The sequence below is a fragment of the Podarcis muralis genome, chromosome 7 (assembly GCF_964188315.1).
Source record: "Podarcis muralis chromosome 7, rPodMur119.hap1.1, whole genome shotgun sequence".
Lineage (NCBI taxonomy): Eukaryota > Metazoa > Chordata > Lepidosauria > Squamata > Lacertidae > Podarcis > Podarcis muralis.
Genome location: NC_135661.1, coordinates 11,904,978 through 11,924,469, shown reverse-complemented (window position 1 = coordinate 11,924,469; position 19,492 = coordinate 11,904,978). Strand labels below are relative to the sequence as shown.

General features: G+C 43.1%; 1 protein-coding gene across 5 annotated transcripts; it reads right to left on the bottom strand.

Moving 5' to 3' along the window:
• Nucleotides 1-2,778: 2,778 nt before the first annotated feature.
• Nucleotides 2,779-18,364, bottom strand: MXD1 (MAX dimerization protein 1). 5 transcript variants are annotated; one of them, XM_028741197.2, is made up of 7 exons: nucleotides 18,096-18,364; nucleotides 16,503-16,602; nucleotides 13,492-13,521; nucleotides 9,438-9,512; nucleotides 8,383-8,497; nucleotides 7,771-7,930; nucleotides 2,779-7,654 (listed from the first exon to the last, which is right to left on the bottom strand). In XM_028741197.2, the coding sequence occupies exons 1-7, from the start codon at nucleotides 18,172-18,174 to the stop codon at nucleotides 7,467-7,469; spliced, it is 747 nt and encodes a 248-aa protein (XP_028597030.1). In that variant the 5' UTR covers nucleotides 18,175-18,364; the 3' UTR covers nucleotides 2,779-7,466. The 5 variants fall into 5 exon arrangements, with proteins under 5 accessions (XP_028597030.1, XP_028597029.1, XP_028597031.1 ...); XM_028741196.2 differs by having other exon boundaries at nucleotides 2,779-7,657; nucleotides 18,096-18,357; XM_028741198.2 differs by lacking the exon at nucleotides 9,438-9,512 and adding an exon at nucleotides 11,441-11,494 and having other exon boundaries at nucleotides 2,779-7,657; nucleotides 18,096-18,356.
• Between the last annotated feature and the right edge of the window lie 1,128 nt (nucleotides 18,365-19,492).

Here is a 19,492-nt window from a genome sequence, read left to right as displayed (position 1 = left end):
CCTTGGCGGAAGAAGTAAGGTCCTGCCATACAGGGCTTAGCATCTATAGATACAGGAATCCAAGGAAGAGGGAGTATTTGCTGCAAAATAATTTGATTAGTATACTTGTCTTCAGTCCACTGCCCAGCAAACCCCGCTGAACACTGCGAGGCTTACTTCTGAGTAAACATGCACAGGATTGCAATTAAGAGGTTTAAATGTTATGAACAAATTCAAATTTTTATTTGGAAGTTATTGAAAATATTTGACTGGTGGTGTAGCCAGTTTGCTACTAATTTTATGAAACGTGCACTCCCCAAACCCAGGAAATGTTTAGCAGAAAATGATACCAATGGAAAATTTCCCACATCCATAGTTAAAGTCAAGGTTTGCCCAGGCAGCAAATACCGGTACATCACCACAGCACAGACTTGTTCCTTTGGAACTTTGCTGCTTCCAGTCTTGATTATTGAAGAGGTTATTGATTATTGTAGAACTAAATACAAAATATAGAAGGCAACCAATATGATCAGGGGAGTGGAGCACCTTCTCTGTAAGGAAATGTTACTTTGGAAGTGTTTGAGTTCATAAAACAAAAAGGGAAGCCAAAGGGGGATCATTATAGAAATTCATAATAAAACAATACATGGTGTGAGGAAAATCCAGCCACAAACCTTTCTCTGCCTCTCAAGAACCCTAGAACTGTGAGCCATCAAATGAAGCTGACTGGCAGGAGATTCAGGACTGAAGAATATAATTTCATATGACACAAGGCTAACATATGGAATTCATTGCTGAGATATGACGACTGCCACTAGGCTTAAAGGTAAAAGGTAAAGGTACCCCTGCCCGTACGGGCCAGTCTTGACAGACTCTAGGGTTGTGCGCCCATCTCACTCAAGAGGCCGGGGGCCAGCGCTGTCCGCAGACACTTCCGGGTCACGTGGCCAGCGTGACAAAGCTGCACCTGGCGAGCCAGCGCAGCACACGGAAACGCCGTTTACCTTCCCGCTGGTAAGCGGTCCCTATTTATCTACTTGCACCCGGGGGTGCTTTCGAACTGCTAGGTTGGCAGGCGCTGGGACCGAGCAGCGGGAGCGCACCCCGCCGCGGGGATTCGAACCGCTGACCTTTCGATCGGCAAGCCCTAGGCGCTGAGGCTTTTACCCACAGCGCCACCCGCGTCCCACTAGGCTTAGCTGGCTTTAAAGACAAGTTGGACAAGTCCATGAAACATAAGGCCATCAATGGCTTCAAGGCAGGATGGCTGCATATTCCACTTCCAGTTGCTGGGAAATGAGTACCAGAGAGTGATGTTGCCTTTATGTTCTGTTTGTGGGCTTTCCAGAGGCAAAGAGGGTGCTGGACTAGATTTGTTCTGATATTCCTATGTTGCCTGATGTGCATGCAACTGCTTAGGAGTTGGGACTGTGCAACAAAGCAGAAAAATGGGAGCATTTCCAGATAAAACAAGAAGAGTAAACTTACTTGTTTCTTTAGCAGGTTCCAGACTCCTTTCCAGCAACATCCGTTTGTGAGATCCAGAATCACATGTTCTTCAATGGCTCTCTTCTCTGCTTTCTTTGCATAAACCCATTCTCTAAAGCAGCACCTGCCCATTTTATTCTCACAACCATCTTGCAAGACAGATTGTTCCAAGTAGGTTTCATGCCCCAAGACTCTCCTTGGTTGGCAACTAGCTTGGCCAACAGCTGTTTGAGAATGGAGGCGGCACTATTTAGCCCAAAGGAGCCTGCTAGGAACATCCAGTGCGGTAGCTAGTGGTACCTTGGATTAAGAACTTAATTCGTTCTGGAGGTCTGTTCTTAACCTGAGGTACCGCTTTAGCTAATGGGGCCTCGTGCTGCTGCACCGCGATTTCTGTTCTTAACCCGAGGTACTATTTCTGGGTTAAGGTAAAGGGACCCCTGACCATTAGGTCCAGTCGTAACCGACTCTGGGGTTGCGACGCTCATCTTGCTTTATTATTGGCCGAGGGAGCCGGCGTACAGCTTCCGGGTCATGTGGCCAGCATGACTAAGCTGCTACCGGCAAACCAGAGCAGCGCATGGAAACGCTGTTTACCTTCCTGCCAGAGTGGTACCTATTTATCTACTTGCACTTTGACATGCTTTCGAACTGCTAGGTTTGCAGGAGCAGGGACTGAGCAACGGGAGCTCACCCCGTTGCGGGGATTCGAACCGCCGACCTTCTGATCGGCAAGTCCTAGGCTCTGTGGTTTAACCCACAGTGCCACCTGTGTCCCCATTTCTGGGTTAGCAGAATCTGTAACCTGAAGCGTCTGTAACCCGAGGTACCACTGTACTTTGTTCCTCCCACTTCCTTTGTCCTTGAGCTGACAGTTCACCAGATTTGGCCCAAGACCATAGCTCCTATTCTAGTTCCCAGTGCTGTGGAAGAGTCAGGCATCAACCAGCAGGATTCAGACAAGTGGAGGAAATTATGCTTCCATACTATACTTTCCACCCCCTCTTCCCTTGCATGGCTCAGAGTAATTGATATGGTATTGTCAGTGGCCAAACATTAATCAGGTCCACATTTGCTTAGTTTCATCAATGCCATAGCATCAGCTCAAGTTCCCAGAATCTCAATGGGTCCTTAGTATGGGTGCTGCTACTGGAAGCTAGGGCAAAAAAATCCTAGAAGTGGTTTTCAGACAGCTGCATGTTCCCTACAGACTGAAAAAAGATTTACTAGCTAGTTTCAAAATGATCTGAATGTCTTTATAAATGAATGAATAAGAGCTGCCTTTCAAGAAACACCCACACTGGAGCACTCTTTAATAATGAAATAATTTATTTTCTAACAGTTGAACAATACAGAAGTATACATATACACAGCAAGGTCTTCTAAAACATGTAATTTCTAAAAATGCATGTGCTAACTGTAATAAAAAGCACCATTATATGGTCTTGACACAGGATTTTTATGACATGGTATTTACATTAGGAACTGAACATCTGGAAACTGAATTCCCATTTTCTCCCTATCTGCTGCTCCCCTGTTTAGGCTGCATTTTTATTTGGAAGACTCCAAAACTAATGTCAAGAGTTCAAAAGCGCAAGTGTTGTTAAGAGCACCTATTTGAGGAAAGGTCAATCAAAAGAACAGCACAAAAATAAAGCCGAACTCCTCCAGAGAGGCCAAATCTTTGGGCACTTCAGAAGGGAACAGGTATGTTTCAGTAAGCATATTTAAGCCGTCAAGCAGATGGCAGCCAAACAAGCTGACTTTAAGAGTTGTTCAACCAGACCACAATATTCAAAACAAACAGGTTTGCTATAGTCAATCTTTGTACAGAGACGCAGGAGCAGGGAAAGAGATTTTGTTTGCTCAGTAGTGTGTGGGGGTCTTTTTCCTCCAAACTAAGAGTGTCACTGATTCACATAGATGTTCCAAGAGCTTCAGGTGGTCATAAACCAAACACTTGCCCTAACAGAAAGAATTAATAATAATAATAATAAACCCTCTTCAAATCAAAGCAGCAAGGGAGTAAGCAACACAGTATTTGTAATCAGGGGAGCAAACATAAACTAGGTATAGAAAGCAGAATTTGTCTCAATACAGTTAAGTGTCAAAACCTGAAATTTGTTACCAAGAGGGCAAAAGGAGGACTCCCGAGTCCTAATATATTGCTAGAGCTTACACCAGATGCCCAGTTCACTCTAATTAGGCAGAGAGCACTTAAAAAAACAAACCTTCCCCATCATTCGTCCCATCCTCCCAAAGAACACAGGGCTTCCTTCTAGTGGATTTGTAAGCGCTCCTGAAGCGAGAGAGCAACAAGACAAAAGAATGAGGGAGGGGGATAAGGGCGGGAGAGAAGTGCCATATTCTGAGAACAAAGTGCTAAAATGGCAGTTGGCAGAACTCAGCCTGCTAATGCCCAGAGCTCTGGAATCTTGCAAGAGGGTGGGAAAGTTTGTGGCACCTCACTGGACATCTCAAATAAGTGCTCAGCTTGAATCAAAAACAGGTATTCACACCAACCCTGGAAAAAAGTTCACAAGATGTGACTATCAGCACCTTGAAAGCTCTGCTTTATAAAAAACACAATACCATAATAAAAGTTCTGGGTGTTCAACACTCAGGAGAAAAGTTCATCAGGTACAGACAATACTTTTTAGGCTACTTCAGACTGTCACCCTGACATCCACATTTACTTCTGATCAGAAAGAGCAAAAATTTTGAATTTCCATTTCCAATCAAGTGCGCCCCACATTTGCTTCTGCGCAGGCCGTTACTGAGTGCAACAGCATTTAGTGCGACCTTTTTAACACATGCGGCTTCCAGCTGTAAACACAGGCACAGAAACAACCCCAGTTCCCCTTTAGTAATCTTCAAAATTAATGTATCTGCAGCTTATCGAGTCATAATGCTGGTGGATCAGTGAATTCGAGAGAAAGTCTGGCTAGACCATAATGTCACACTTCTATGGCCCAGCTTATACATCACCCAAGTGACATGGTTGCCACTCGCTACCCCTGTGGTTGTTCCCACACCACCTTGGCAGTGTATGAAACCTCTGCTCATGAAGTTGAGACAGGATAGATTAGTGCAGTTATGCACCACACCAGTGCAAGCACAGTACAAACCTCCCTCACCCTGTTGGCAGGAATTTCTAATAATGGGGGCCATGTATGCAACTGGGCCTATTTATCCATCCTTGAAGTGGGCACAACTATCTGAGGGATGGGCTGGGTGAATAGCAAAGAGCACCACAAAAGTGTGCAGCTGCTAAGGCCAGTCCTAGCCGAGAGATTTAAAGGTGTCCCTGGAGCCCACAGGACAATTTGTTTTAGATGCCCAGGTGCTTCTGAAACCCCGCTCACCTCCTTAGGTTAGTTTTTTTTTTTAAACATTAGTGCATCATTTGCAAAGTTCAATTTTTCTGTACCATCCAAATTTTGAAAGGACCACATCCAAACAGTGCAAAGATTAATTACCGGTTCACAATAGGGACCAAAAAACCAAAACCCCAACCCCCCAAAACAAGAATCCCACAGTATTTTACTAAAAATACAACAGGCACAATCCACCAGGAATTTCTCCGGCTCAAAGTACACCAAAACAAAAGTGGCCACATACAACCATGGCTAAACTGCTACTTCCATGTGTCTATATATTTTTGTTGCTTGGGGAAGGAGGGAGAGAAAGAAGGGGTACTATCTAGGAGAAGTTAGAAGTGGATTGTGCCCAGTTATAATTAACTCATATAAAGGCACAACAATTAAAACACATTAGGCCGAATCCTTAAGACTCGTTACGTCTAAAGAAAAGTACACAAATTTGTAATTCAAATTTACCCCATCAAAATGCCCCCAAAATCTGAAGTTACTTTGAACCTTAAAGTGGCAACATGGAGTTGAATTTGTGAGGCAGTTTTATGCAACTCATTAACAAATATAGAAGCTCAAAGGTCTCAGGCAAGAAACATGTCGGAACAAAGTACCTCAAAGTGCAGCTACTCAACTTCTTTTAGTTTACAGGTTGGGAGCTAGCTCTCTGAAGGGTTTTCTGCTTCGATTCAAAGCCAGCTTATAAATGCAAGAAGGCCTCCAACAAATAGGAGTTCAGTGCAAGTCTGCTGGACAACTTAAAATTCCAGCCTTTTTTTTTTTTTAAAAAAAAGATAGCACACTCTAAAGAAATAGCTTTGGAGATCTTTAGCAATCCACTAGCCCCACTTCCCATCTTGAATTTTTTTTCCAAAGATAGCTTTAAGCTTCTTGAAGAAATCAAATGTAATTATCATGTTGTTTAGAACTTGTGTCCTAGTGGATTTTGGCAGCTCAGGTCATGCAAGCAAGCATGAATTACATTTTGAAGCTAAATAAGCTACATAGCCCTTTTAGAGTGAAGTGACATGAAGTTGCTTAACTGGCTCTCTGGTATCCTCTAAGTGCTCGGGGACAGCAAGCTGTATACAAATAAATATTAAAAGTCCCTGGGAGTTAATGTTCAAAGCAAAGAGAATGGGACTAAGGAAATCTCACTCAGTGGACCATGAAATACAAAGTTTCCTAAACATCTATAAAAGCATAAAATCATAAGAATGTTATTACATTAAGTTTATATAAAAATGAATAAATACTATTCATAGACCACGTTATGTACATTTGTGTGTGCTCTAGTTAGTGGTTAGAATGCTGTTGGATGTGGGACACCAGAGACAGGGCGAGAAGCAGTCAGAAAAGATAATAAAGTAAAACCTAAAATCCACATGCAAGTCACTTTTCTGAGGGCTACCAAATAATTTAAACAGGCAAAGGAGTGCTAGAATGCCAAGATGGCACCACAGAATTACTGTAATGCAGTCTCCTCAGTCATTAACTCAAAGCTAGCACAGCTAACTTTGTCACTCAGTTATTGCTGAATTTTTTTAAGTAAACAGATTGGACTAGAACCAAGTATACAAATGAGGCATAATTCTTTTGTGCTAAAGGGATCGAGATCAGCTTTGTTCATCTCTCTGAGGTAGAAAGAATTGTCCCAGAGACAAGAAGGACTTAGCTAGAACTGCTGCTAGGAACAAAAGGTAAATGCAGCTATCAATGCAAAGACATCATCATAAAGATTGCACTGGAGTAGTTTAAAGTACCATTTGGTCTTTTGACACCAAAGATAATTGAGATGTCTTTAAGTAAAGGCATCCTACCAAGGTAATGAGCTAATAGTGAAAAGAACCCCACCCCATCAAGAGCCTACTGCACAATCCTATTCCTACTATATTTCTGCCAGTTTTAGTTTTAGTCTGCCAGTTGCCTGTCTCAATCCTCGCCCTCTGGGACTACTGATGAGAAGGTGGCTCAGTGCTTATAATCCAAATGGAGCTTTGATTCAGTACTGGCAGGAGTGTCTCAGAGATTACTACATTACAACTACAATGACTTGGGACACTTCAGAATAACCTCTGAACAGTGGCTGGGACATTTCACTGCACAATTCCCTCACAGAAACTTGCAATGCTTCATAAGTATGCTCTGCCAATTACCAGCTCTGAATGACAGAAACCACGAGTTCTTCCTATAGAGGTCATGTTTGAGGAATAGTGGCTAGTCTGGCTGTTTCGGACACCTTATATTATGCTCTCCCCTCCTCCCACCCCTATAGTGAAAAAGTTAATCTTGAACATTAAGCAACAGCAGCACAGGCAAAAAGTGTAAGTTGCTATTACTGCAACAATATTATTGGGTGCTTAGAAATTTGGTAGGAATGTTCAGTCTCACAGAGATGAGTTTACTGACAGAAAAGGGAAGCTAGTGGATGCCATCAGATGTGTGCTCCAGAGAGTAGCTTGTAACCCACAACCCTATGCACTGTTTTCAGACTTAGGCAAAGCAGATTTTGGTAATGTTGGTGGCACAAGAAGTTTATGTGCAAGAGAATTGTGGGACGGTCCAACATACTACCTAGTAAGATCCAACAAGGAAACAGCAATGGATGGAAAGAAAGCTACTGGCTCCTTATAGGCTGAGACAAGCCTTGAGATTGTTCTGCAGCTTTATTCTCTTAATGCCGGCGCTCGAATAGCCCTCATCACTGCAGACACTCTGCAAGCTTCCCCTTTCGTCCAAATCACTTGGGCTGCTGCTGCTGCTCCAGTCTAGGTCCCCTGTTAGGTAGTCTGTGCTTTCCACATCCACATCGATTTCTTCTGCAAAAGAAATGCAATGTTACTTGGGTAACAGACAGCATTCACTTCCTAACAATGCAATTCCTATTTGGTCATGGAAGCAGGGACCCAACTCAAACACCACCAGTACACACCTCTGTCTGAATCGGATCGATCAGAAGAAACAGTAGATCCTATACTGTCCATCCTTATTCGCTCAATACCCAGTTTCTCCAGCTGCCTTTTCAGGTGCCGCTGTTCTCGTTGCAACTGATCTATTTGGTGTACTGCTTTTCTGTCATAGTCTTCAAGTTTCTGTAGAACAAAACAGGTGTAATATGATTCTTGTGCATTATGTGCAAAAGTTAAAAGCCATTATATCGATTTATTATTATTTGCATATGAAAGTATGTCTAATGGCACTTCCCAAGCAATTTTAAGGCCTTGTATAAAATCATGTGGACCCTTCATCAGTGATGCGCGGGCATTGTCTTTGGCACCTACTCATCAAGATTTACCTTCAAGTGCCTGCCAAGACTTAATGTCTGTATGTATTCTTCCAATGTGGTATAATGTTGACTCAAAGATTATGATGTTTTGTCCTTTCTCGTACCATGATGAAGAAGCCCTCTTCATTAACGAGGAAACAATGTTCTTTAGGAATATGGCGTTATTTACTCCCTATCTCAGTTCCATTATATATTTGACAAACATAAAGTAATGAGCTTTTTTACATGGAGCTCTAGAGCACATCCGCTTCAACTCACCTTGATGTGCAATTTAGCTTTTGTAAGTAAACTTAGCGTGGTATGCCTACTGGATTCCGGTCCAAGAGGCACCAGCCCTTTGAGCTTCTCCAGACACAGTCGCAGATGAGCACGTCTGTTAACCAAGATACACACAGGTTGTTATGAGTGTAAGATCAACGATCTGGAAACATTCATCATGGGTACTTCTCTATTATATAACTAAGGAACTAGGATAAGTAATCATGAAGCTTAGAAAAGAGATGAAAAGCACGTTCATCACTGTCTCAGGCCATTCTGAATTAGGTCTTTTGAAAGTTGGCTATGCCTGATTCAATACCCATTCTAAATGTCTAAAACAGGGGTAAAGAACTGCCAGGCCATAGTGGGCAAGCCAAGCTCTCCTGTCCTATGTCCAATGTGGGGCAGTAATATTTGTCAGTTGTGGGGCAGTAATATTGAGGCTGGGTCAAAAAAGGGGTTTACAGGTAGCTTTGAAGCTCAACCACCAGCTGATTGTCAGGGCTTCAAAGTGCGGCACAAGACTCCTTTCAAGGTCCAACCACCTGCTGAGATCAGCTGCACTAGGGAGTTAAGATTCAGTTTCCTACCTGAAGTTTAAATGTACTTTGACGTAACATATGCCATGAAGCTAGTCAATCTCAAAATAAAATACACCACAAAGTCATAAAGTGATGCAATTATAATTACACAATGCAAGATAGCCACACATTTTAATTAAAACTAATTCCAGTTTTACCTTACCCAGTAATGTAGCAAAATTAGTTTCAGAGATAACTAACCACCACTGATAAGTTGATCACCAGCATTTTAACTAGCTGTTGGAGACCTTGAGCTTTTCCATGTAATACTCTGTTTAGCTTTAGAATTTTTCAACTAAAGGCAAAAGCCTTTAAACGGAATGGTTTTAGTAAGCCTATTCATTAACTGTTGTCATTTTTTTGCAGATACCCCCACACAACATTCAAGCCTACTGGACTACTGGCACGTCTAACCAAGTACTATCTATTCTGACCATAAGCAGTTCACAAAGGTCTCTTTCCTGGTCCTACAACCTTTTAAATTCCCAGCTTCTGTGTGTACCCTTTTCTGCTACTCTTCCTTCCTTGCCTCTTCCCTTCAGCTCAGTCCTTAACCACATGGGACAAAAGAGAAAACAGATTTTTAAAACAAATTCACTCTAGCCTTCTATTCGGCTCAGGACTGATGACAAAATAAACAGTATGTGTATGAAGCAAGGGTGGGGAAGCTTTTCAGACTGGTGGGCCAGATTCCTCTATTTCCACACCACCATGCACAACTTTGACAGGTGAGCAGATGCAGGTAGGTTGTTGCATTCATATAGTTGTCAGGCACTTGGGAACTGCAGCATAGAGGCCTTTGCCAGCTTCCCAGGCACTGAGCATACAGCTGGCAAAGCTGCTTTCTGCAAAAATTGGCTGCACAGCTGATCCAACAAGCTTGAACTTCAACCCTGTTTTATGTTTTCCCTGATTTAGGCAGGGATCAGCTGCACAATAGGGTTCTCTATGGAGGAACTTGGTTGTGCTGCCAACCCATCACATATGACATCAGGTGTGCAGCAGATGGGCGTGGTTTGGGGGGGAAACAGCTTAACAGGTCAATATGGAATCCATGCTGGACCAAATTCAGCCAGTGGGCTGAAGGCTCCCTACTGATGTTTTAAATACTAGCTTGTGAAGAAAATAGTTCATGAAAGGAAATAAGGTTGGAAGAAACTCCCAGAGCACATTTCTCTGGAGGAAGTATATGGTTATGGTCCTTTTTTAAATGCTGGTATTAAAAAGGAATTCCTGTCAGGCTGTACAAATGAAGCCCTTTGCAGAGGTGGGTGAGAAGAACAGAGAGCCTGCCCAAGGTAAGGGGAGTTACATGGAACAGCCTTTTGGTGAAAGCCAGGAGCTGGGAAAACACAGTCCTGAAAGTTTTTGCTGAGGGAGATGGTGTTCTTTATGCTTACAAAATTATTGGGATTAGTCTTTACTTTTCAAACAAAAAAAGTGCTGGGAGTTAGGACTGTGGGGACAATAGGACCTCCTCCTTCTAGTCAAACTGCCACATACTTAGGGGCATTTTTAATACAACAATAAAAATAAAGAAAACAAATATTCCCACAGGCTAGTAAAAATAATTGGTGGCTTACAAGCTGATCTGCCATTTGTAGAGCCCAGGCTGCAGCAATTACAATTTGCCCTCAATTAGTCCTATGCAATCCTAAGTAAAGATACATATTTACTAAGTATACAAAAGTACTCTTAATACCAGCATGGAACAGTATATATTTAATAAGCAAGAACTATGTTGTGAACCAGAATTTCATTGACACAACAAGGAAAGTTTCAGAAGTTCTTCAAATACAGTCTAGGTCAGGAGTAGCCAATGTGATGCCTTCCAGATGTAATTGCAATGACATCAAATCAATAAAGCAACAATAAAGTATTGCATATTCAAAAAGAGCACTGATAAAATTTCCTTTCCCCCCTATCCAGATGGATAACCATAACATTTTATTTGGCTGCCAGAATTTTAACTGTTTAAGCCAGATGAGTCATAGTGCTTCCATTTTCAAAGCACTACACTGATTTCCTAGTTGTTTCCAATTCAAGGAATTCCCTTTAAAGCTCTAAGTGCCTTCAGACCCAAATGCCTATAGGACAATGCCTTGAGATCCTTGGCAGAGGGCCTTCTTCCTTAGTGAAATTGTATTATGTATGCACTAAGGACAGGGTAGTTTCTGTGCTCGTACCACACTCATCTCCTCAGGGAGATATGACTGGTGTTGGCGTTACTATTTTTGGCATTACTATCTTTTCAGCACCAGTTTAACATATATTTGCTCAGGAGTTTGAAAGGCTTGTTGTCCCACTCTTCTTTTACTTTTTACAGTTCTCTTTGCCTCTCAATCTTTAAATCACTTGACAGATGTTTTATTATATTTGTATTTTTAATTATTATGTTCACTGTATGCTCCCTGGAATCCCTTGAAAGGCAGTCTACAGGTATTGTTAAAATAAAACAGACAGTAAACACTATTTACTTGGTTATGTTGCAAGCAGTCTTCACAAATGCAACCTTGCTATTTGTAGACATGCTGTAAACACATTTAAAATTTAAACACTTAATTTTCATTTATTCCATGGAAGAAAATAAAACACGTGCTTAACTTTTGTTATTGAATTTAAGTGTACAAAGTGCTTAACCATGACTAAATCATGCCCACATCATTTTAAATTGTAGTTCCTAAGATATCTTATCGGATCATGAGATTTACAGGCTGAGCTGGCGGAATTTCCCTGCTTCACTTTCTGTAATTTCCTTGGTAAATATTATGGGAGGCAATTTTCTAAGAAATTTTCTATAGAAAATGATTTACAACACACCTAATTTGGAACACAGACAAATGTTTACATGTTGTAGGCTACATTTACTAAAAAGGCCCAAACTGCTCTACAGTAAATGGCCTGAAGGACAACAGGGAATTTTTCCTAAAACATTTTCTTCCTGGAAATCCAGTTCATGCTAACAATGATCAAAAGCTGAACATTTAAAACACAATGTATTGTTTCAATTCTATAATTTAAAAGACTGAAGATGTGCAGCCATTTAAATTCACTTTAGGTGCAAAGTGTTGCAGCATGTTTAATCCCTTGTTGAAAGCACCTGTGTAAAAACACAGAATGATTTTTTGTCTGTGTAAAAAAATAATTTCATTCTTAAATAGAGTAGAAAAATGTCAAAATGAAGCCCATGGTGCATTTTAGAGAAATAGTAATAAGTAGTTTCCTATTTTCTAAGTTTCATTACCTTCTTTTCATAACCATTAACTCATCATTTGCCATATCCCAAATTAAGCTCCAGTTCTTACAAAAGATATGCAACTAATTCCTAAAATGTTTCAGGAGAGGTTGTACCAAGATCCTTTTCTATATAACATAGGAATTAGTCTAACATTCCAGCCTCACATGGTAATCAGTCACATGGTAAGTCTACCACACCAGTCTACCACACCAATAAAACCATCTCAATTAAGCCACAACACTCTGACTAAGGTACACCTAGTGAGTGCCTCCAAAGAGTACTCTAGATGTCCCATTTGTGCCAACCCAGTTAGAGCAGCAATCACATGTATGGATGCCAAATTGGCCTTAAACTTAGTCCTCACTTCAGCATGATCCTTTGAACAGGTTATTGACTTTATAAATCAGTATTCCCCACATTCATTTACTAGTCTGAGAACTGTATGCAAGAAAAGTGGCAACAGGCAACCACGAACTAGTCCCTGCGGTGAAAGCCTTTTGAAGTACTGTGTGCCAGCTGGGAAATACAGACTGCAGATCCTCACAAGCACATGTGGTTGGAATGAAATCACACAGTTCCTAAGCAAACATCACTGGAGCAATAGGCCCTTTCTGAAGACCACGGAGGAGTAAAGCTGCCGAGAAGTTTTTCCTTCAGCAATATTTTTTCTGAGACTTTGTCATTTGGAGAACCGTCACTACCAACGTAGTTATTTTCATAACAGACCCAATTACCTAAAGGCACTCAAACATAGAAAGGCTGAAGGACAGTTTTCAGAATCATTTCAATGTGGTTTGAGAATTCTGATTATAGTGGGGTGATTTAATGCATATGGCAAACAGAATGGCCCAAAGACAGCGCACGTGAGATTTTGCATTAAAACCTTTCCACTCAGCAGCTCTTGCCACATGCACAATTCTGTATACAGTTGTACCTCCTTTTGCGTCTGGGATCCGTTCCAGAGCCCTGGATGCTTGACAAAGCGCTGCTCTGCGCATGCACGAAGCACAATTTAGTGCTTCTGAACGTGTGTGAGTGGCAAACCCGGAAGTAACCTGTTCCAGTACTTCTGGGTTTGCCACGGACGTTCGACGAAATGGACCCTAAACGAAGCAGTCTCAAAACAAGGTATGACTGTACTTCAAGCCACCACCCAGGAAAAAAAAGCTTCCCAAAACTGGATTTTTAAGCTAAAAACACTGGTTTGATTCACCTCATCAAATTACTATAAAATGTAAGATTCCTAAAATGTGATTAATTAAAATTTATAATGTCCATTTGAAGACTCACCTGTTCTTTTCCATTTCGTTGTGTGTTGATCTAAATAGAGAAAGAGGGGATTAATGTAACCATTTACACTTGTCAACCATGGAGTAAACATACCTTTGCAGGTTTCAAACCACTGTCAACAAGATGCAACTCTGTTTGTAACTGAATCCCAGGTCAGTAGGGATCTCAAACCAGGGACCACAGTTGCATTATGAATAAGATACAATCATGCCTGCCCGTTCTATGGATCTCACCATAAGGAGTGGCAAAATAATCTAGTGAATGAATCACAACCACTTATTTTGCAAGACCCACAGTCTTTCTGAATCCAACTATACCCCAGAATACAGATTAAGAAAGAAATTTCCTGGACTATTTTAAAAGTCTTTCTTCCTCCTGTCCTGGGGTGGGGAACCGTTGCTTTTAAGAGTGAGAAAAAAAACTTTCCAGGAGAACTTGATAACATTTGATTACAACTAAAAAAATGCACATATTTATAACCCATCCAAGTTACATGACTGCTCCTCTTAAAGGTTTTGAAGAACTTGTGGATGATTTTGGATAACTTACCCAACATAATCATCACCATAATTTCATTTAAATAAGTATGTGAGAAGAGAACAGATTATATACACTCTGCACATGATGTACTCATGAAGACAAAACTGCTAATGAACAACAAAAACATATTGCACAAACCCATGTATGTGCCCGTCAGGTGACACCCCCATGTGCCAAATCCTGGGGAAGACTGCTGTGTTTACTCGCATGAGAGGCTTAGAAGAGTATTTCTTAAGTAGAAACCTTTGTTTTTAGTGTGTTCTTTTCATTATTCTAAACATTACATTACAATTAAATAAAGGAAGAATAGAAATAATAAAAACACACATGCAAGAACAAATTAGAAGGGACAGCTGAATGAGACACCAGAAGATTCCTAGCTCAGGTTAGGTTAGAGCGTGGTCAACTTGGTTAGAGCGTGTGCTGATAATGCCAAGGCTGCAGGTTCAATTCCCATATGGGATAGCTGCATATTCCTGCACTGCAGGGGGTTGCACTAAATGATCCTCGGGGTCCCTTCCAACTCTACAATTCTAAATCTTCCATATCTGATGCAATTGATGATCTAGCACCTAAATTGAATGGTATGCACACTTTCAAAGTCAAGTTCCACTACACGCTCATCTTTAAAGCAGGAAAATGGGCTTACATTGGAGGAAGAACCTATAAACTGAATTGATTAGCTTGCCAGAGACTCCTGAACTATATTTGAGCATATATTTTATTTGTCCCAACATAATTTTATACAAACTATACACTTCCCTGGAGAACTATATCTAATGTAAGGTTCACATTAAAAGGTAAACTAATAAAGCTGGGGCAAGGGGGAAGAAGAGTTAACACTGAAACTTCATCTTCCACCTTCCATACCATTCCCAAATGGCAGAACATCATGTACTTATCTCAAGACCACTAACCACTGGCACAGCAGGGTAATTTAAGGACAAAGCTTTAACTGGGTACTTCCTGCTTCTAAGGCATGCAATGACATAAAGGTAGCCTGAATCTCCAGATATGTAAACAGAAAACTAAAACAAATGTTAGCAAGCTAATGGTTAAATCAACTAGGCCTTAAAAAAGATTATCATACTTCAGTAAGAACTTCTGAAATGATGGTTGCCATATTTTGAAGAGCAAAAAAGAGGACACATTTGCCGACTTCTACTTTTATCACTATGACAACTCTCATTTTACATACCCATGAAAAGGACATATGGCAATCCTAAACTGCCCAGTTCATCAATGTCCAAGGAACTTAAATCTGCCATTATCTAGCAGAATTGTAATAGAGTAATATGTTTTTGTTCCAACAGACTTTGGCTTTCCACACCAAGATGTTATAATACTGACCCTCGCTGTTAAGATTATTTTATCTGCCATCATTAACTGTTTTGCTTTTCTATATTTTATATGGTTGTTTTGACATGCTGCAAGTCACCCTGATTGCTGTTTTAGGGATAAAGAATGGGACATAAATATGCCTAATAAACACATCTTGTATTATATAGCAGTCTTGAATACTTACTACCCCATAGGCAGATAGTCATTTTGTGCACAAAATTAAGGAACTGATGCAAAAACCTTGATCCATATGATTGTACTTATGCAAGAGAAGCAGCATATTTATGCAGAAGTAAACCCCATTTTAACAACAGAATTTACTCTTTAATAGTTGTGCTCAGAATTATAACAAGTGTGGGGAAACTCTGGTCTCCTAAACTACAGCTGCCATCATTCCTGGCTATTGACCATACTTTCTAGGCCTGATGGAAGTTGGGAGTTCTGAAACATTTGGAGGGCCAAAAGTGCCTCACCCCTGGATTACAGCTGTTAATGTGTTTTCAAATTTCACTGGCTTCAAATAAGCACTCTTCCAAATCCATTCTAAATTTCTTAGAAAACTTGGCTTCCAGAAATCTAAACTGGCACTGAAATGTGTGTGGCGTTTCCTGCAAATTTAAATTGAGACTGATTAAGTGCCTTTTTTAAAAAAAACCTGTCTCAAAATCCTTAGAATGAAGCACACCCAACTCAAGATGAAGGATGTTTTAAATTTGAATTTAATTTAAATTTTTGACAAATACTTCTTCAGATATTCCAACTGCAGCATGACAGTACAGTATATTGGTTCAGAGGCCAGTGTAAACATTGACAGGAAACAAAAGTGAAACTGTCATGCCCTTTTGATCACAAACATGAAAACTTTTACACAATACAATCTACATCTTGACTTAAACTGTAATCCTAACCCTGTCTACTCAGAAGGAAATCTTAATTAACTCTATGGGGCTTACTCCCAGGCAAGTGGGGTTAGGACTACAGCTTAACCTTTTAATTAAGGCTAATATCCTTGTAATTAGCACGTGCCCAATGTACTCATCATGCCTCTGCTGTAGTTGCTTTGGAAGTGACTGAGTTATGTGCATGGCTCACCCTGCACGACAAAGGCAGAAGACTCAGTTTTTCCTTACCTGCTACTACTACTATTTTTCTTAGATTTGTTTCTTCGTTTTAAGGCATCTCTATCCTTGCTGCTGTAGGGTAACATGGAAGCATAGCCATGCTCAGCTTCTGTGGGGGAAACAATTATTTATCCCATTATTAACTCATAGCAAAACAAAACAACTCATTTATGTTCACTGGCAGATATAACTAAATATCTCCTGACATTCAGTGCATGTTCTCCTTCAAATTAATCCCATCCACAGGATTTCACATGCCATGAAAGCTGAATTCCAAACACCCCTCACTCACAAATTCACTAGATGGCTAGCCTCAGTCAAGTTTGTATTCTCTTTGTCTCAGCATTCTTAAGTGCAATATGTTAACATCTTATCTTACAAGCCTGGTATAAAGAATACACAAATAGTGTACAGGAAGTACTGGTACTTTGAATGCTTGAAATGCAACAATTATTATGATGCTGAATCAATAATGTCTCAGTCGTGGGTGGGGGCGACAAGAGATTATGAACACTTGAGCACAGCGATACTCCCCCGCCCCCCCCCCTTCCCAGAGAAGATGTTAACAGAGTTTTGTAAAGGCTATTTGGAATTTACAAATGGGCAATGCCTTCAGACTCAGGCAAGGGCACAGCAGCTTTCCATCTCGACAGTTTCAGCACTTGACCTCGATCGCCATGGCCGCCCCATTTCCTTCTATAGTTCGGGCCCCCGTTAGGGTTAAAAGCGGAGCGAGCGGGTGAGGAATAGCAGGGCACACCCCAACAACAGGGCCCGCTCCCCCAAACTGAATTTATTTGTGTGTGTCGGCTTCAGCCGCTTTATTTATTTAGTTGTCGCCATGGATGTTCTCGTTAAATACCTTCGAGAGGCTTTGTACGGAGCGGGATCACACATTAAACGGGGTAAAATACAAGGGGCGCGCGATTTATGCACACGATCGGAAGCGGGGCGCGTGGTAGATTATTATAGCCCCACAACCTGCCCCCGCCACCCCCCCCCGCCCGCCACGGCGGCGGCTGGGAGGGAAGGAGGGAGGAGCGAGCAAGAGAAAAGGCAAAGCTGGATCAGAAGGGAGTCCGGGGCTCCCTCCCTAGTGAACAGGCTCAGAAGAAAGGAAATCTGAGGAGGAGGAGGAGGCAGCAGCCAGGCCATTCGGCCCCCCCCCCCCGCCGCCTTTCGGGCTTATTTTTAGCCCCCTCCTCCTCGCGCGGCGGAGCCTTTCCGGCGGTTCCCATTTTCTCATTAAAGGCCCGAGTTGTTTACTCTTTCCCTCAGGGGGGGATGGGAAGAAGGGAAGGCGGAGATCGTGCCGAAGGAGGGAGGGAGAAAAACACACGTACTAATAACAACGCGGAAGGAAGGGGGGGGGTCGGCGTCGCCCCTCCCCCCTTCTTCTCCAGCCTCCTCTCCCGAAGGGAGAGAGAGCAACAAAAAAACAGCGGCGGCGGCGGCATCCCGGAGGAAGCCTCGCTGTCACCGGGGCGGCCGGAGGCTCTCCCTCAGCGCGGCCCGAGCCCCCCGCCACCAGACAGGACAGCGAGCGAGAGGTGAAGGCGACAGGCCCGGAGAGAAGCTGGGCCGGCCGGCCGGCAGGCCTACCTCGCTCCCTCCGCTCCAGGAACTCGGCCGCCTCCAGCAGCATCTGGATGTTTTCGCACACTTGGGCGGCCGCCGCCATTTTGCCGGCTGCTTGGTCCTGCCGCCGCCGGAGCCCTCGACGCCGACGACACCGCCACAGAGTCAGCCGCAGCAGCCAGGACTCTCTTCTTCCGCCGCCTCCGTCCAGCGCCCGGAGCCCGACTGTGTGTGTTTACCCCACCTCGCAGCCTGACAGACTCGCCGCAACCAACCCCTCCCTCCGCAGCCCAACCCGCTGCCCCTGGAGCGCGGCGCCCATTGGGCGCCCCTGGCCCGGCTCCGCCCCTGCCGCTGCCCGATTGGCCCTCAGCTAGGCAGAGTGGAAAGGGGAAAATAAGCGGCCAGCCACGCCCTGCTCGCTGGGCATTGGCCGCCTCTGCTCCTGAGCCCGCCTTTATCTAGCCCGAGGTTTCCCGCCTCTGGTTGGCTCGCCGAGCCGAAATGGCCGCCCCTAATTCAGATCTTAGTGTCTAATTGGACAAGCCTTAGAGGCACGTCCCATTCGACGGTGCTATAGCCGCGCCTTTCCTTTGCACGGGCGCCCCATTGGTCAGGGCTACCAAAATGACGTTTTACGCTAACTCCCGTAGGCCCAATCCAGGCTGATCTGCCTTCTAACCCCGTTCGAGCCTTCCTTTTTGATTGGTCAGTGCTGCCCATGGCCCCCTCCCCTTCGCTTATTGTGTTGACTTCTAGCGTTCCGCCCCGCCCACTAGCCACGCGTCTTTGCCATTATTTCTTGGCCAATCAGTTTGGGGGAAGGAGGTGGAGGGGGCTCTAGGAGGCCCAGGCCTAGTTAGCTCTGCTGGCTAGGGCAGAGGAAGGCCTAAAGCCTAGGCTTGGTGCAAGGAGGCGGCGAGCGTGGCAGGCGCAGGCACTGCGAGGAGAAGGCGGCGGCATTTGTGTTTGTGTTCAAAACAAGGCAGTCTCTGCCCCTGCAGGCTTGCAATCGTTTTATTTTGATTGAGAGAGAGAGACGGAAAAGGCAGGAGGAAAAGAAAAACTCAGTCACTATTTTCTTGTCTATACTGACAAGCTGGCACAGTTCAGGGAGCACCAGGAGGAGGTGCCTGATGGAGCGGAGCCTCCTGCAAAGCTGATGGAATGAGCCTCTTGCTCCCTACCTCTCCCGCTGGGACAGCCTGATGGAATTGCTGCCACCAGGTGACAGTTGAGGGGCCTCGTAAAAAGAAAAGGCAGCCACGTTGAGCACCCAAGACATCAGTTATATTAGGGCATTCTACTTTTGCTGGATCGGGTTGGCACCCCATCTAGCCCAGCATCCTGTATATATATATATCACCACCTTCTATATCCTCACCTTCTCTCCAAACACTCAAAGCAGCTTACAGATAGAA